Source organism: Carassius auratus, chromosome 26 (assembly GCF_003368295.1).
Source record: "Carassius auratus strain Wakin chromosome 26, ASM336829v1, whole genome shotgun sequence".
In the NCBI taxonomy this organism is placed as follows: Eukaryota; Metazoa; Chordata; class Actinopteri; order Cypriniformes; family Cyprinidae; genus Carassius; species Carassius auratus.
The window spans coordinates 23,505,166-23,525,165 of NC_039268.1; the positions used below are offsets into that span (position 1 = coordinate 23,505,166).

General features: G+C 36.6%; 3 protein-coding genes across 4 annotated transcripts in view; 2 read left to right on the forward strand and 1 right to left on the reverse strand.

The window, feature by feature from the left end:
• LOC113044670 (amyloid-beta A4 protein-like) overlaps positions 1-1,845 on the forward strand; it is a 16,285-nt gene extending 14,440 nt beyond the window's left edge. Inside the window, exon 16 of the mRNA XM_026204840.1 lies at positions 1-1,845. This exon is cut by the window's left edge and continues 229 nt beyond it. The gene's annotated coding sequence lies outside the window, so the exon portion shown is untranslated.
• Positions 1,846-3,799: 1,954 nt separating this feature from the next.
• Positions 3,800-5,857, forward strand: LOC113044673 (ATP synthase-coupling factor 6, mitochondrial-like). Its single transcript, XM_026204845.1, has 4 exons — positions 3,800-3,891; positions 5,310-5,482; positions 5,567-5,691; positions 5,775-5,857. The coding sequence occupies exons 2-4, from the start codon at positions 5,310-5,312 to the stop codon at positions 5,804-5,806; spliced, it is 330 nt and encodes a 109-aa protein (XP_026060630.1). The 5' UTR covers positions 3,800-3,891; the 3' UTR covers positions 5,807-5,857.
• A 167-nt stretch (positions 5,858-6,024) lies between these two features.
• Positions 6,025-18,971, reverse strand: LOC113044672 (junctional adhesion molecule B-like). 2 transcript variants are annotated; one of them, XM_026204844.1, is made up of 11 exons: positions 18,758-18,971; positions 14,668-14,733; positions 14,461-14,571; positions 12,247-12,396; positions 11,988-12,172; positions 10,826-10,928; positions 7,792-7,899; positions 7,188-7,200; positions 6,928-6,999; positions 6,772-6,808; positions 6,025-6,325 (listed from the first exon to the last, which is right to left on the reverse strand). In XM_026204844.1, the coding sequence occupies exons 1-11, from the start codon at positions 18,792-18,794 to the stop codon at positions 6,287-6,289; spliced, it is 921 nt and encodes a 306-aa protein (XP_026060629.1). In that variant the 5' UTR covers positions 18,795-18,971; the 3' UTR covers positions 6,025-6,286. The 2 variants fall into 2 exon arrangements, with proteins under 2 accessions (XP_026060629.1, XP_026060628.1); XM_026204843.1 differs by lacking the exon at positions 6,928-6,999.
• Positions 18,972-20,000: the final 1,029 nt, after the last annotated feature.

Genomic DNA, 20,000 nt, shown 5'->3' on the forward strand with positions numbered 1-20,000 from the left:
GTCAATCAAACATGACTTCCCATTGGCTGGACGAATATGAACTCGGTCAGTTTCAAGTTATTTAAGATGCGGTTTCAATCTAAATGCACAATTGAGATTGATAACTCAGATTTAGTTTTGAATTCAGTGCTGATTTTAAAACTGTTGGAGTCAATTTCAGTTTAAACTGAACATATGGAGTTGATCAACATCAAATTCAATGCACAGCTCTGAATTCATCTCCAGATTTTCAGCTATAAAATTCTGTTGGCTTGACGGACATCAACTTTATCAGATAGGATCCTATTCAAAGAGTTGAAATAGTTTTAAATTGAATGCACAATTCAAATCACAATTCAGTCTGAATGCATACTTCACTTCAATTCAGATTGTTCAGCTCTAACTTTCCAAGGGCTAGAAAAATATGAGCATGATCAGATTAATGCTGTTTGGATCCGTCTCAAGATTCAGTTTCAGACTGAAACGGACAATTCAGAATCCATTCAAATTCAAATCACTCATACTGTAGAACTGAATTAATCATTTCAAATCAAATCAAATTGATTGCATAATTTGAGTTCAATTAAAATCACAAATTGGATTAAACACAATTGAATCGAATTCAATGAACAAATTAAATTCACTTCAATTGTCAATTTAGTTCAGTTCAAATTAAACATATATCAAATTCAATCCATGGTTATGAATTCACTCCAGATTAACTATGACTTCCCATTGTCTGGACAAACATGAGTTCAGTTTCAAGTTGAAAATTTCGGAATTCAGATCACAAATCAGATGATTCAAATGTAGTTTTAAATTCACTCCTGATTTGACTTATAACATGCAACCAATGTGGACCAATGTGAACATGATGATATCAATGCATTTTGGGTCAGTGTCATTGTTCAAATTAACTTTGAAAATTCAGTTTTAAATGTGATTTCAAATCCAATTCAGTGCACAGTTCTATATATTAACTCCAGATGTCTGCTGGACAAACATGAAGATGATCAGTTTTAGTTTCAAATTGAATTCACACTTCACACTGAATGCAAAAACCAAGTTTCACTCCAGATTTAATTAGCTGTGACCTCCGGTTGGCATGAATGTGAAGAGGTTTGTGTTGTTAAGATCAGTTTCAAGGTTCAGTTTAAATTGAGCACACACTTCAAATTCAGTGCACCGTTCTGGATTCACTCCAGATTTGATCTCACCATTCCCTTTCTGAATCTGGTCTGTATTGAGCTGGTTCTTGTGTCGCTGCACTGTCTGCTCTCGCACTGCTATCCGAGTGAAACACTGAGATATCTGAGGATGACGGTGTTCAGAGAGACACGTCTCCTCTCTTCCTCTTCCTCCTCTTCATCGTACACCGACTGCAGCTGCGCTGTGTTTGGTGATGCATTAAACCCGTCAGAGATTATTCTAGTAATTGATGTCCTTCTGAATGAGATCTTTGAAATGTTTGATTGTTTCTGGTTTCTTCTTATCTTCAAAAAAAATTTATTGGCCCAAAAAAATGCAAAAGTAATGCAAAACTAAAAAAAAGGCTAGTTGTACTATGTAGTGCATGATAGAAAAAAAACGAGGGGAAGACTCTTCTGCTATTTGGATCTTGGTCTATTCTCACGTAGAGACGTTTTAGCAGGAATAACTTGTGATTTGTGATTTGAGTTGCACAAAAAAGGACTCAATTGGCTTCTGCTTCTGATAGAACTTGAACTGAATTAAATGCTTTGATTTCAAGATCAGGTTGAGATCCTGTCGATGTACATTTACTGTCTTTAATGATTTCGTCCAATGCATTTCAGAGATTTATTGACTTCTTTATATTTAATTTGATGCTCCATTGGACTCATGTTTTTTTTTTAAGCATGTTTTCGGCTCGTTTGTATGTTTCTAGTCTCTTTTTTTGTTCTTGGATCACTCTTTGTCTGCAGATGTAGAAAGTGTTTTCTCCTCTTCGTCTCTCGTGTCATGCATCAGTTGAAGTTTTCAGAAACTGATGCAGTGATCTGAGAGAGAAAAACACCTTTGTCTAACTGCTAAATCAAAAGAAAAAGCTTTTTGCAATGCATAATTTTTTTGACGTTACTGTAATGCAGGAAATGCATTTCAATTGTGCAGTTGTAAGTATTTATCATGATTGTATTGAGTGTTAATGAATGATTGTTGAGTTTTTATAAATTTCCATTGATAGCTGCATTACAGTAATGCAGATTTGTGGTTAAATATGCTTAATTTACATGCAAATAATGTGGCAATGCAAAAAAAATGAATGGCTGTTGGTTTTCTTCATGCAAAATTATATTTCAAATTTTTTTATTTTGATTTTGAGGTGAAATATGAGCTGTCCGTCACTCACACACGTGTTTTTGTTGTAGTCATGAATGATGATGAGTTATATCATGTGACCTCAGGATCTGAAATGACTTTGATTGACAGCTGATCACTGTAAATGGTTCATAATCAATACTCACTCCGTCTGATGAATGTCAATCAATGGTTTACAGAATCTCCCTCATGTTTTCAGATCAGTGATGAATCCTGGGTAATTGTTGCTGTGGTTCGATCAGATCTGAGGTGGTTAGATAAAGATGTTGATGATGATGATGATGATGATGATGAGGTTCTTTCAGTGGCATTTTTCTGTGCATTATTTGCTTTGATTGGAAATAAACTGCGCTTTCTACGCTGTATTCCATAAATAAAGTTTTAAATGTACATACAGATTTGTTTTGTCATGGATCTTTTGTAATATATATATATATATATATATATATATATATATATATATATATATATAAGATTTTATTTAATTTTTGTAAACAGAGTAAGTCTCTTCTGCTCATCAAGGCTGTATTTATTTTGATCAAAATACAGAAAATAAAACTTAATATTATTGCAGTTTCTAATATAGGTTTCCTATTTTAATATACTTTTTTAATATTTAAAATATTATTTATTTTGGTGATTTCAGCATCATTCCTCCAGTCTTCAGTGTCACATGATCTTCAGAAATCATTCTAATATGATGATTTATAATCAGTGTTTAAAACGGTTGTGTTGCTTCATATTCTTTTGGAACCTGTGATATCTATTTATTTGATTCTTTGATTAATAAAACATTAAAAAGAACAGTATTTATTCAAAATAGAAATATTTTCTAACAATAAATAATAATAATAAAATTACATTTAAAATCTGACTGATCCCAATCTTTTGAACGGAAGTGTATGCTAACAAAAACATCTTAATTGATGGTTTTACTTTTAATTTATCTATTTATTTTACCATAATTTTGTTGAGTATTTATTTCTACACAGACTCACTCCCTCTGCTGTCCAGACCATGATAGTGCCTCAGCATTTCCATCACGTGATTACAATAAAAATATTCAATAAAATATTCAGTGAGACTATTTTTAATTATTCAGATTTCTATTATTAAATTTATTATTGAAATTTTAATAATTTAAAAATAATAGCTAAATTATCGAGTCTTGAATATTACAAAATGCCTGACTTTATACGATAAGAAACTGATTTATTTCATCAACGTATACGCAGCAGCAGAGTTATTATTATTATTATTATTATTATTAATTGCGAGAAAAACAGCAAGAAACAGCACTTCACTGAAACACAATAACAAAAAAAGAGAGAGAAAACAACAACAACTCAGAAAGAAAAAGAAAAGACACAAACAATTCCGTTTTATTGTATTTGTCAAATAGAAATAGTGTTTAGATTCGCAACCATAGGCATCATATATATGTCTATGTTCGCAACAACCAGAAAATAAACAGAGGACGGCGCCCGTGACGTCATCGAGCGACCTCGCGTCATACCCACAACCCCCCGCGGTCTTGTGTCTGTCTCTGTCCGTGGCTCGGGAGTCAAACACAAGGTTAGACGAGATCTTTTTTTATCGTGTTTGATTTTCATGAAAATGGGAATATGTTTGTTATAGAAGTCTATGTAACTTAAAGGGTTTAGTGTAGCGCGAGAGTCAAATGAGCGACTGCTCCTCGCGCTGCTAATCAGACCTTTGCTAAAGCTAATGCTAAAATAGTTAATGCTCAAATAAATCCTCAGAGCTGATAAAAGATGAAAGTCTGAGGTAAACTTCGCTCTGTCACTTGTGTGTGGAAATAGAGGAGAAAGAACGATTAAACTGGTTTGTTGTGCTTTGACTGTGATATTAGAGTGAACTAAACCGAACTCTTTTACTGTAAAGCATTAATTAAAAAATAAATAAATTGATCTCAGGAGCCGAATAACTCTAACTCAGTTTATTCTAGTTTAGTTCTAAAATATTACATTTTTATTCTATTTATGAACACAATAATGTGCATTGATTGTGCACGGATAACTACGCTGACAGCATTAGGTTCTCATACTCCTTGGAACTTTTAACCAATAAAATAACTACTACATTTTAGTTCAGTCCTGTTTAGTTCATTTGAAGAGATTATGGTTCTAAATAATATGCGCAATAATTATGATCCATGAATGGCCATTTGAAATATAAAATTTTCTAATGTGATTATTTATATTATAATTAGTGTAGTATTTAGGGTTAAAATAGAGAAAATGTTTTTAAATTCCAGTGCAGAGGCTAATTAGATTTGGTGGCCAGAAAGATAATATTAATATGTAATTCCATTGTTTAACCACTAGATGTCCTTATTGATGTTTAATAAATACATGGATTTAGACTTACTCTTGTTGCTCAAAACAGTATTGCTGGTCATAACTCATAAGTGATTATTTTTTTAGGTTTTGCTTTTTAATGTACAATTAGACATTATCAAACACTCGATTTTTATAAGCTTTTTTATGTTGCATTTAAAAAGGTTCATTACTGACAAGCAAATTAGGAATTTAACCCTATGAAGAAGTTTAAATTCTTTTTACAAAACATAAAAATAATAAAAACAGAATTATGTTGCAACTTTGTCTACCAGATAATACCTGAATGACAAAATAAACACAGTGTCTTAAAATCCTGTAAAAGCTAAGGATATTCAGTGAAAATCGTTTGCGGTGTTTAACAAATAAATAGGCAAGTCGGTATGGCTGGCGTTGTTCATTGGTCGGGCATCGACCAATAAAATGTCTTAATTTGCACCAAAGCCCCGCCCCCAGCTCTGCTCTCTCTCATCTGCGTATACAAGTGCACAAGTGAGTTTTGCAACAGGAGAGTAGCAGAAGTATGAGCGCTAGGATTTTATACGAATGTTAATATGACAAGTTCTCGAGTTAAGCTACTGATATACCTCCATACTCATCTCTCTCTGTGTGTGTGTGTGTGTGTGTGTGTAGATGATGGCTCTTCCTGGGCTCTGTCGTGGCTCGTCTCTGCTGGTGTCGGTCGTGAGTGTGTCTCTGCGGAGGAACATCGGTCTGTCCGCTGTCGTCTTCACCAAAGCCACAGATCTGGATCCCGTGCAGAAGCTGTTCCTAGACAAGATCCGCGAGTACAACAGCAAGAGCAGGTGTGTGTCTCTCTCGTACGCGTCTGATCCGTCTGCTGCGCTCGCTCTGGTCCTCACCGGTGTGTGTGTGTGTGTGTGTGGCAGGGCTGCTGGTGGTGTGGTCGACGCAGGTCCGGCGTACCAGAAGAACCTGACGGAGGAGATGAGCAAACTCCAGCGCTTGTTCGGAGGAGGAGACCTCGGCAGCTTCCCTCACTTCAGCTTCCCAGGTGAGCTCCAGACTCTTCAGTGGGATATCACCAGCTGTGAGTCTCTCTGATGACTGATCTCATCATCTGTGTTTGTTCCACAGAACCCGTCCTCGAGGAGGTGACCAGCAAATGAACACATCACTGTATATAATCTCCAGATTTAATAAACAGTCTTTGTCTGAGAGATCAGTTTGTCTGTGATTCCTTCCTGAATGGTCATCTTTATTGTTCTGGTCATTATCATTGCATCACTGAATTATTAGATAAGATCTAATCATAATCAGCAGCTATCAGTGGGTTAGTTCACACAGAGATGATTCAGGTCTTCTTTTTCAAACCAAAAGACCTCAGTTCATCGTCAAAACACTTTAATATTTGCTCCAGAGTTATAGTTCATTAAAACTATTGAATGCAAAAAACAAGTATAAAAAACGGCAATAAATGCTCCAGTTCAGATAAAATCAGTTATTTTTATAAAAAAACACACAAATCCTGATCAAATATACAGCTATTCGGCCCAGTCCACACACAGTAGATCCAGACATGATTGAGTTGAAGTAAAGGCACGGTGGGGGTCAAAGGTCATCGCTTGGACTGGTTTAAGGCATCGGGGTCACAGCATGAACGACTGAGTGTGCTTGAAATCCTGAGGCTGAAACACATTTCATTACAAAAAATAGTCAAATAACATTTTAATTAAATTTAAGAATAAAACACAGTAGTGTACTAAAGCATGCAGGGAAAACAGTCAAATCAATGTTTCGAAAATAAAATATTTATGTAAAATAAAGATTATTGATCTTTTTAAATTTTCAAAATAAAAATATTTAAAAAAGAATAGAAAATAAATCTGCAAATAATATTTTGAGTATAAATTACTGATCTACCTAAAATAAATTTAATTACAAAGTTTACATATAAAATAAAAAATATTGCTACTGATTAAATTGTAATGTAATACATTATTATTATTATTATCAGCATTATTATACGCATGCTAGTAATTTTGTTTTTTAATTTTTGTTAAAAATTATTTTGAATTCATTTCTATTTTTGTTGTCATTATAAATGTGTTACTATATAGATTATGTCACTCACTTCTTCTTTGGGAGGATGACTGTAGACTGTATTTGGACTGAAACGAGAAATAAGAGAGTTAACACGATCACATGATGATGATGCAGGAACCAGAGACAAGAAATAAATCACAAAACTCTCTCTCTCTCTCTCTTCAGACGTGTGTGTCTGACTCACGTGTGTTCGGTTCTGTGGAGGTTTTGGCTGCTAATGTGTGCAGCGCTGTGACACTGTGTGATCCAGAACGACCTGCGATAACCCAGCGCTCAGGTCAAAGGTCAATCGCTAGTATCAGCATGCAGACCGACGAGCGAATGAGCCAATCACATGCGCTTATTAACCAGATCAACACTAACTATTCTGTGTCAGGCTGGATGATTAGTGCTTACACACACACACACACACACACACACACACACACTGGGGGTCAGTCTTACCTTCCTCTCTGTCCTGTGTGTGACGGTTCAGTCAGAGGCAGGAATCAGAAGAAAGTCAAGATGTTAAAACAAACTTATGAAATATGAACATTAAGAAGAAACTGAACTAAAGGTTCTCTGTTGATACCAAGAAAGACAATCAACTTCAGTTTTATTGTTAGAACTAGACAAAACTGATGTAAAGAAGCTTAAAAATAATAATAATAATCCAAAACATTTTTTTTTTTCTGGGAAAGGTTTGATCTAGACTTGAGTATAAATTATAATAATGATTTACTCAGTTATAAGTGTGTATACATATGTATACATTCTTTAAAAAAAAAATAATTAATCAGAAATGTATACTTTTTACCAAAATAAACTAAAAATCAAAAACATAAAAAAATAAAAATAATAATTATATATATATGTATATATATATATATATATATATATATATATATATATATATATATATATATATATATATATATATATATATATATATTTTTTTTTTTTTTTTTTTTTTTTTCTTTATTTTATTTATTTATTAATTTTTTTTTTCAAATTAGTATCACTTCGCTTTCTGATTCACAGACGTGCAGTGTTTGTCAGCTGAACTCACGGCTGAAGAATCCGTGCCGACGGCCGTAAAACACTCCAAACGCACACAGACACAGCAGCAGAACCAGAAGAAGCACTCCAGAGACCACCGCCGCCACGTTCAGATCATCTGCACACACACACACACACACGTGACCCTGGAGCTCAACACCAGATAAGAGGTGATTTTCTGAAATGTGTTTTTTTTAAAAAGCTGAATAAATCATCTCTCCAGTGATGTCTGGTCTGTTAAACTAGTAATATGCAAATGTGCAATATTTATTAGTTTTTATTTACATCATCATTCTTAGGTTTTAGTAATTTTGTTGTGTGTTTGTTTATTTTATACATTTGTGTATTTATGGTAATCATATAATTTTTCTATATTTTATTGTTTAAACATTTTTCATTACAAAGTTTGTCATTCTTTTATTTTTTGATAATAACACTTTCTCACACACACACTCACTCTCCCAGACACCCTCTCTCTCACTTACACATTCACACTCTTTCTCACACACACACTCACTCTCTCAGATACTCTCACACACACACTCTCTCAGACTCTCACACACTCTATCTCACACACACACTCACTCTCTCACACACACTCACTCTCCCACTCACTCTCACACACTCTCTCAAACACACTCACTCTCTCTCAGACACTCTCACACACTCACTCACACTACCACAAACTCTCTCACACACACTCACACTCTCTCAGACACTCTCACCCTCTCACACACTCTCTCAGACACTCTCTCACACACTCACACTCTCACATACACTCACACTCTCTTACTCTCCCTCATACACTCACACACTATCTCTCACACTCTGACACTCTCACACACACTCACACTTTATCACAAACTCTCACACACACACTCACACTCTCTCAGACACTCTCACACACACTCATACTCCCTCTCACGCACACTCACACCTTCTCAGACACTCTCTTACACTTACACTCACACACACTCACAAACACTCACTCTCAGACACTCATACACACATTCTCTCACACACACACTCATACTCTCTCACACACACACTCACACTCTCTCAGACACTCTCTCTCACACACACACACATGCACTCACACTCTCTCTCACACACACTCACACTTTCTCACACACGCACTTACACTCTCTCAGACACACTCTCTCACACACACACTCACTCACACGCACTCTCTCAAACACTCACTCTCTCAGATACTCTCACACACACACACTCTCTCAGACACTCTCTCACACAGACATGCACAAACACTCTCTCACACACTCACACTCTCTCTGACACTCTCTCACACACCCTCATTCCTATCAGACACTCTCTCACACACACACACACACGCACTCACACTCTCTCTCACACACACTCACACTCTCTCTGACACTCTCTCACACACCCTCATTCTCTCAGACACTCTCTCACACACACTCACACTCTTTCTCACACATGCATACATCTTTCTCACTCTCTCAGATACTCTCACACACACACTCTCTCAGACTCTCACACACACTCTCTCTCACACACACTCACACTCTCAGACACTCTCACACACACACACATGCACTCACACAATCACACTCTCACACACACTCACACTCTCTCAGACACTCTCTCACACACACTCACGCACACTCACACTCTCTCAGACACATTCACACTCTCACACACTCTCTCACACACACACACTCAGACTCTCACACTCACACTCTTTCACACACTCTCTCACAAACACTCACACTCTTACACAGTCACACACTCTCCCTCACACACTCACACTCTCGCACACACTCTCAACCACACACTCACACTCTCTCTCACACACACACTCTCACACTCTCTCAGACACTCTCACACACACACACACACTCTCACACTCTCTCAGACACTCTCTCACACACACACTCTCTCTCTCACACACACACAGACTCACACACACACACACACTCTCTCACTCACACTCACACTCTCTCAGACACATTCACACTCTCTCACACACTCTCTCACACACACACACACTCTCTCACACACTCTCTCACACACACTCTCTCACTCACACTCACACTCTCTCAGACACATTCACACTCTCTCACACACACTCTCTCTCACACTCACACTCTCTCACACACTCTCTCACAAACACTCACACTCTTACACAGTTACACACTCTCCCTCACACACTCACATTCTTGCACACACACTCTCTCTCACACACACACTCTCACACTCTCTCAGACACTCTCTCTCACACACACACTCACACTCTCTCTCACACACACACACTCTCTCAGACACTCTCACACACACGCACTCACACGCACTCACTCTCACACACACTCACACTCTTTCTCACAAACACACTCTCTCAAACACTCACTCTCTCAGATACTCACACACACACTCTCAGACTCTCACACAGACACTCTCTCACACACACTCACTCTCTCAGACACTCTCTCACACACACACGCACTCACACTCTCTCTCACACACACTCACACTCTCTCACACATGCACTCACACTCTCTCAGACACTCTCTCAAACACTCACTCTCTCAGATACTCTCACACACACTCTCAGACTCTCGCACACTCTCTCTCTCACACACACACTCACTCTCTCAGACACTCTCACACACACACACACATGCACTCACACTCTCTCACACACACTCACACACTTACACTCTCACACACACTCACACTCTCTCAGACACTCTCACACACACAAACACACTCTCTCACACACTCACACTCTTTTAGACTCTCACACACACTCACACTCTCTCACACACACGCACACACACTCAGACTCTCACACTCTCTCACACACTCTCTCACAAACACTTACAGTCTTACACAGTCACACTCTCACACACATACAAATACTTTCATACACTCTCTTACACACACACACTCTCTCGGACACTCTCTCACACAAACTCTCGCACACACACTGACACTCTTGCACACACACACTCTCAATCACACAGTCACACTCTCTCTCTCTCACACACACACATATATCTCACCAATCTGCATGCGTGTCCCCGAGCAGCTCTTTCCGGGTCCCACCCTGTTTTTGGCCTCACAGTGATATTGACCTGTATCAGCTCTGCTGACCTTCTGGAACATCTGACACCAACATCAGAGAAGAACAGTCAAACGCACACATCATCATCATCATCTTCAGCTGGCTGAGAATAAACAACCACTTCAGGTCTGGACTCCTGAATCACTGAGACTGATTCTTGATTCAGTCAGTGAATTGAATCAGTATAGTAATCATGACTGGTTAATCAAATGACACATAACTATTAGTCACATGATTGTTCAGTGCTTCTATGATTATTATTTATTTGCCTTTCAACACACATTCCTCCTTTCAAATGTAGTGCATTCAGTGTTTATGAGTTCAGATTTTACTGTAAGGAAGAAACTACATAATGTTCATAAGTCAGAATAGGTGGCTCTGTGATTCTTATTCATGCTCTTATGTTGTATTTTTAACTTCAATTCCATTTTTTTATAAAAATAATTTAATTTTGAATTGAAGTTTAAAAACAGAGATATTTTCAGAAAATGCTTGATTTGCTTTTACATTAATATTTTGATGTGTGTGCTTATATATTCTATATTCAATAAACGGAAGTGAGCGCTCAGGACTTTACTCCACAGGATTATACTGTAAAACAGACACTAGCAGCTTCAAAAAAAGCCCCCAGGTGTGAATATAGGGTTAGTGTTGAGCCTTGGTGTAAATTAGATTAAACATTCATGTCGTGGATAGGGCTGCAACAAAATCAATACAGAATCAATTCTGAGATCTTCTGAATGTTTCACAATTCTCTTTGGAATTGATTCTGAGCTCAATTTTAACAGTAGATGGCGCTCTACAATAGTTTTCATCTGCACACTCAAATGCTCATGAAGAAAAATGCTGAAGAGTCACGTAATTTCACCTCGGCTCAGAATGTTTTTATTATTCCATTATTATTTTAGGTTCAAGTGTGTTTAAGGATTTGGAAACAGGCAAAATACAGCTGTTAAAAAGCATGCAACACCATCTCCTGTTCAAAACTAAGCTCAGAATCAAGCAGAGAAAGAATAAAGATGCATTTGGAAAATCTCAGAATCGCGATGCATCGATTTCTTTTCCCAGCCCTAATCATGAGTGTGTGTGTTCACACTCACCAGTACACCAGTCTTCTCGTCGATGGTGTATGTGGCGTTGGGCTGATGGATGGGCAGAGCGCGGTTGTCTTTGTACCAGGTGTAGACGGCGGCTGGGACGCTTTGATGGTCCCTACAGCGCAGCTGCACCAGAGAGCCCGTCAGAGCCGAGCTGGGCACATCACATGAAGGTGTGTGTGGAGGCACTGAAACCACACCAAACACATCAGACACCAGCAGAACACACAGAGCGCCAGACAGCAGGACAGACGCGAGTTACCCAGCACTGTCAGTGTGACGTTGATCTCCCCCAGTGTGATGGTGTCCTTCGGAGTGCTGACCTCACAGCGGTAAGTGCCCGCGTCACTCCGAGTCACTTTTTTCAATGTCACAGTCGCACCATTGATCTCTGCACGGTCCTGAAGCGACTCTGAACAACACAGGACAGAACAATTCTGACCAATTATGAGTTGTTAAGCCCCTCCTGAAAAAGAACAATCTTGATAACACCATAGACCAATATCTATGAAAATTATAGAAAATTATAGAAAAGGTAGTTTTATTCGCTTAAATTCTGACTCTGGCAAAATATGGGTGCTGGTATTGCTAGATCTCAGTGCTGCGTTTGACACTGTCGATCATAACATACTACTAGAGAGACTGGAAAACTGGGTCGGGCTTTCTGGGATGGTACTCAAATGGTTCAGGTCATACTTAGAAGGGAGAGAATATCATGTGAGTATAGGAGAGCATAAGTCTAAATGGACGTCCATGACATAAGGAGTCCCACAAGGGTGAATTCTTGCACCGCTCTTGTTTAGCCTGTATATGCTTCCACTGAGTCAAATAATGAGAAAGAAGCAAATTGCCTACCACAGCTATGCTGATGATACCCAGATTTACCTAGCCTTATCTCCAAATGACTACAGCCCCATTGACTCCCTCTGCCAATGCATTGATGAAATTAATAGTTGGATGTGCCAGAACTTTCTTCAGTTAAACAAGGAAAAAACTGTCATTGCATTAGGAAACAAAGATGAAGTGTTCAAGGTGAATGCATACCTTGACTCTAGGGGTCAAACAACTAAAAATCAAGTCAGGAATCTTGGTGTGATTCTGGAGACAGACCTTAGTTTCAGTAGTCATGTCAAAGCAGTAACTAAATCAGCATACTATCATCTAAAAAACATTGTTTCCAGCCAAGACTTGGAGAAACTTGTTCATGCCTTTATCCCCAGCAGGGTGGACTATTGTAATGGTCTCTTCCCAAAAAGAGCATTAGACAGCTGCAGCTCATGCAGAACACTGCTGCCAGGATTCTGACTAGAACCAGAAGATCTGAGCATATCACACCAGTCCTCAGGTCCTTATACTGGCTTCCAGTTACATTTAGGATTGATTTTAAAGTACTTTCACTCGTATATAAGTCACTAAATGACCTAGGACCGAAATATATTGCAGATATGTTCACTGAATATAAACCTAACAGAGCACTCAGATCACTAGGATCGAGTCAGTTAGAAATACCAAGGGTTCACACGAAACAAGGGGAGTCCTCCTTTAGTTACTATGCTGCCCGCAGCTGGAATCAGCTTCCAGAAGAGATCAGATGTGCTAAAACACTAGTCACATTAAATCTAGACTCAAAACTCATTTTTAGTTGTGCATTTATTGAATGAGCACTGTGCGATGTTCGAACTGATTACACTGTTTTTTTACATATTCACTGTATTTTATGTCAAATCATTTTATATTTCAAAAGACTTAAATTCATTTTAAATATGTATTTTTTAAAATCATTTTCAAAGTTTTTAAATTGCTTGTTTTATTTTTTTATTATTTTTCTTCATGATTATTTTACTTTATTTTATGCAAAGCACTTTGATTTACAATTGTGTACGAAATGTGCTATATAAATAAACTTGCCTTGCCTTGCATCTCTCAATTATAACCTTTTTCACACAAATTAGTTTATTTTGACAATTCTGACATTTTTGCACAATTGAGTTTATATCTTACAAATCTAACTTTTTTGCGCAATTACGAGTTAATATATTGCAATTTTGACCTTTTTGCACAATTGAGTTTATATCTGCCAATTCTGACTTTTTTTGCACAATTTTCACTTTTTTCAGAAGAGCGAGATATAAACTTGACATTGTGAGCTACAGTGTAAAGTCCAGTCCCAAGGGTTAAAAAGGACTATCTTCTTACAATTGCAAGTTTTTTATCATGCAATTCTGAGATGAAAAGTAGGAATTACCTTTTTTATTTTTTATTCAATAGCAGAAACTGGCTTTTATAGCATAATATTCTATTTACTCCACTACGTTTTATAAAACCATGTGGTTCCTCGTTATTCTAACTGTAGGAATCGTCACCTGCTCTGGGATGTGATAGCAGTGTCATATTGCTATATGGTTGCTAAGCAGTTAATAACTTTATTTCTTATTTGATAGGTCGTTACCTGTTATATAATATAAGCGTTGGTTACCTGTAAAATGGCTCTCAAAATAAACAAGGGCCACATGCTTGTCGATCTTCTTCCACTCGATGCGAGGATTCTTCTCGTTTTCTGTACTGAACTCACAGGAGAGCACAGCATCTGTGGAGAACAGCAGATGTGACGAAGTTACAGCACATCATCTTACGGATGTCTCCATGATGATGCAAACACACACACACACACACACACACTCACCTGAGAACTCACGCACTTCCACTCCAGGACTGCGGCTGGTGACAGTGACAGGGACGACGGTCGCACCTGAAACAGACAAGACAAGAAGCTCAGTCTTTGCCAGGTTGAGCTGTTGGTGATGTTCTTTCATCCATGCCGAGATTGCAGCCTGAGATCCGTGCAGCTACTGTTGGATCACCTGGTTGAATTAAAGATAAAGCTGTGTGTCATCAGCATAGTAATGGTATGAGAATCCATGTGCATGTATGATTGGAACCAGTGATGTCGTGTATATGGAGAAGACGAGGGGTCCTAGAATCGATCCCTGAGGAACCCCAGTGACCAGCTGATGTGCTTTGGATACTTCCCCTCCCCAAGCCATCCTGAAATACCTATCAGTAAAATAGGATTCAAACCAGCGAAGTGGAATTCCCAGTAAGAACTGATGATTTGGAATCAGCTTTCGCAATCCGCAGTGTTTCGATGACTGACAGTACCACAGTCTCAGTCGAATGGCGCTCCTGAAACCTGACGGGATTGAAACATACATGGTTACTAACTGAAGAGTGAAACTCTCACTGTAGTGAACAACGCACAGCACTCTGGTGGCTCAACGATTGTGTTTGCAGACTCCCAGTGGGATGAACAAGCACAATATGGGTTTCTAAACATAACAGATATAATTCTGTAGAGAGCAGAAACAAAGGTGCAGCTTCTGTTTGCGTGTGCGTTTGCGGCTAAAGTTGGATTCTGATTTTCTTACAGGAAAAGGAAGCAGGTGTGTCCCTTCCTGAAAAACATGACAGTCATTGTTGGCCTTCCTGTTTTGGCTCACGCATCGTTAGAATAAAACAGCAATAATGAAGAACACAAGCCATAGAGATCAAGTTCACGACACGAGTGACCAAACTAAAGTAGTTTTCCAGACCAGATGTGTGTTGCGATGACTTTTAAAAGATGAGGTGCCCAGCTTCCTCTTCTTTCTCATTCATATGAATCACTTTCAGATTGTCTAGATTAATTAGTGAGTAATTCCTTGTTAAATTTCCAGTTACTGATAATGACGTGCGTGGAAACTGAGCATCCAAAACACTTCTTAGAATTGTGTTTTCCTGACAGACAAAATCATTAAAACAGGACTGTTGCTGATTACAGTGCTCCATTTGTCATTGTTTTATTGTTTAAAGGAAGCACCAATCAAAACACGAGACGGATCACAATGAAACAAGGATCTAGAGATCATTTATGTGTCCTGATGCTTTTAGTCTCAAGAAATCACAAAAACCCTGAACTGAACAAAACACACAAAACCTCACAAACCACATCATTTATTAACGAAAATGCTGTATCTTGTATTCTTTATATCTATATGTTAGATTTCCTTGAATAGTACTTTAAAGTGCATTTACATGGATATTTTAAGAACTTCATAGTAGTGAAAACTCATGGATGTTCAATGCTACTTTTTATGCACTAGTATTTAAGTTTTTATTTAAATTTTAAGAATTACAATTATTTATTTCACTATATATTATGTATAATATATATATATATATATATATATATATATATATATATATATATATATATATATATATATATATATATATAAATTAAATATTTCACTTAGCTTTTTTTTCTTATCTAGTACTTAAACTTATTTTATTTAATTCCAAGGCAACATTTGTAATTTTTTTATTTACTATTTATATTTTATTTCAACTAAATTAAACCTGATTTTAACAGCTTAACAGTTTGTATATCATATTATATTAACAGAAGTGATATTATATTTTTAGCTTTCATTTTAATTTTAGTTTAAACGAATGACTTTTTGTGTTTTTAAATATTTCATTTAGCTTTAATGTATTTTTATTTAACCTTAGTACTTTTTTTAGTACTTGAACTTGTTTTATTTAATTCCAAAGCAACATTTGTAATTTTTCAAAATGTAATATTTTAATTAAATATGTTTCTTAGTGTAGATTAACAGGTGTGTCTGGAAGGCTTCTGTCAGCACACGAGTGTTTTAGTGCTCATGTCTCTGTTCAAACATCCATCCATCACACAGAAGGAATGCTGATGTTCCTTCACATCTGTATTATTCCAGTTGTGAAGTATTAAACAGGATGGGATATTCTCATCTTATCAAACCTCAAAAGCTGCTAGCGTCTCCTTTTGTGTGTCACTGAAGAAACAAAGTCATGCGGGTTGGAAGGATGTGAGTGAGAGTAAATAATGGCAGGGTCTGATTTCTAGCTGCATCTTATCGGCGAGCTCGACCTTGTACCTGACGTCTTATCACCTCTCCCTCGGTGTCTGTTTCAGGAGGGATGGAGAGACGCATTGTGTGCTGACGGGAATCAACCACGCACATGAAAACACTGTGTCCAGTCTGATAAGACGAGTCAGCACATAAACACACTCGCTCGTTGATTCAGACTCATACAGATACACCGGCTGAATCATATTTCATAAACTACAACAACAAAAGAAATAATTGCATAAAGAAAATGGAACAATGGATCAGTTTTTATTCAATATAATAAATAATAAATATAATTTGTAATTACTGTAGCATATCAAGACTTACTTTAATATAGCCTTTAATTTTAAAATTAAAATAAATAATGAAATAGTTTATATTATGCATTACATAATAAATATTATGTCTAGAAATAATAATAAATATTAATCTTTTCTCATTTGTAGTACAGTTAGCCATACAGTAAGACTTCAATCCTCAATTTTTGCATAAATTATATATTATGCAAGAACACAATTTATTTCTTGTACGTCTTTCTTTCCAGAAAAAAACATTATTATTGCTTAAAATAAAATAAACATTAGCTGAAACGAAATAAAACACAGAATACTTTTTTTTTGCAAAGATGTTGCTCTAAATTAATAAAACTGAATTAAAAAAAAACTAGCATAAACAAACAAATACTAAAATTAAAATCCAAAAGAGAAAATAAAACTAAAACCAAAATATTTTTAATATTAATTTAAAAAAAAGTTTCTTTCTTGTCATTTTGAGTGAAATATAAGACAAGCATGTTCTTTAATTGGTTAAAATAAAGTGTTAATAAATAAATAGAGATTTAATAAAGCTCATTCTGATTCCAAATTAAAGAGATAGATTTACAAAAACCATAACCACTCTGATTTAAATGTTGTATGAATGTCTGAATAAATAGTGTTGAGTGTTGGTGGAGCAAGAGACCATGACAGAACAAAGACCCTCTATGTGTGCGTGTGTGTGTGTGTGTGACCGTGCCTGAAACAGCTGGTACAGACAACCTCATCCAAACACACACACACACACAGAGAGAGAGAGAGAGAGAGAGAGAGAGAGTTAGAGTGAAACGCAGTGTCAAACTCAGCCAGAATCAACAGATGCAGAAGCAGAGACACGCTGCACATCTGAAGCATCACAAACACACATTCCTCACAAACACCAGCATCTGCCTCCTGGACACACAACAAAACACCACAGCATCTATTGTGTCTGCACTTCTGAACGCTTGACCCACGGAGAGAGAGAGAGAGAGAGAGAGAAAGTTGTAGAAACAAATAAGTTGACCAATATTTCTCAGTTTAATTTGGTTGAACTTGATCTTCCAAAATAACTAAAACTGTCAATGAAACAAAAATGAAGAAAAACTACATAGACATAAAATAAAATAAAATATAACTGAAATTACATAAAAAATATTAAAATAGGCTTCTACAGGCTTCCCAAAACTCATAGAAGGAAAACATTAAGGAAAAATCCATGATACATATTTTACATTTTTATGAATTATCAAATAGAAAATTTCAAAGCATTGGAAGGAAGGAATTGTTATTAATATTTTATTAGGTTTTCCATTAGTTTTTGGAACCTTCAATGTAACTAAACGTAGAAAAACTAAGATGAATAAAAAATTTAAAAAAAACGGTTATACAAAAACGGTAGTCCTATTTAGTTTGATCCTAATACAGATATTGATTTGCACGGATGAACAGATGATTTATGTAGTATTTAACTGCAGAAAGTACTGAGAGCATCTCATTCTCTAAAGGATATCATGAGACTTTAAGAAGATCAGATGAACAAAACACTTACTCTGAATTAAAACCAGCAAAGCCACGGACACAAACATCTCATCCACAAACCGAGGAACTGTCCAGAAGAACCAATCCGCGAAAGAAGCTCAAATACACGCGTCTGACAGAGAATCTGAGCCGGGTCTGTGTGTGTGTGTGTGTGTGTGTGTGGGCGGGAACAGCACACACACACACACACACACACACATTCCCATTTCACCAACACAATAGAGCAGATATAGTAACTCTAATATAAAGACGCCTGTTCAAAGTAGTGCGAATTAAATATGTCATTCAACTTTTACGCCATAGAAAGTCATTATCAAAAATATAGTTCCGGCGCTGAACTCTGATTGGATGAGCACAGCTTTGTTCTCAAGCACCTGTGACCGCGCTTCAGTGTATTAATGCGCCACGTTGCTTGGCAACTTGACTAACTGTATTAACTGTATCACCTGGCGGAAGAAAATGTGTTGATGTTAGGTCATTTATAACTGAATCATAAGCGAATCTAAATTCTTGAATAGATGATGCATGTCTGAAGCCGTTCTGTAGCAAAGCGCTACGTTGCCTTGCAAACATAAACAGCGTAGAGTTTTAGTTAAACACGATACGCCATTGACACACGTTACATTTTTATACATTCTTTAAAAACATATATTATAATGTAGGCTACATTTTTAAAAATGTGACTTACCTCATATTTCACTTTTTTCCTCAAAATTCGTAGTAAACTCAGAAAGAAAAAATCTCGGAATTGCAAAAAAATAAAAATAAATAATAATAATAATAATAATAATAATAAATCCCAGCCTTGCAATTCTCAGAATTATGCATTTATATCGCATTTCTGTCTGTTTCTTTAAATTGTGAGTTTGTATCTTGCAATTCTGAGAAAAAAGTCAGAATCCTGAATTGACAAATCACATAACCTATTGCAATTCTCAGAAAAAGAATAAAAAAAATTGTCTTATAGCAACACTGATGAGATGAGAAGAGATGAGATGATCGGTCAGTCAATCACAGAAACATCAGCTGTACACACATCATGAATATGAAGATGATCCAAAGTGCTAACCAGAGTAAATGAATGTGAGATCTGCTGCAAATATAGATATAGAGAGGAATACAACTGTAAAGTTTGCTGTTTGTAAAATAAAATAAAAACTCTTTAAAGATTGAGATCTACAGACACAAATAGAGAAAGTACAGTAAACCAAACCAATGTATTTTGGATGTTTTCTTTCCTCTAGACTGAAAGA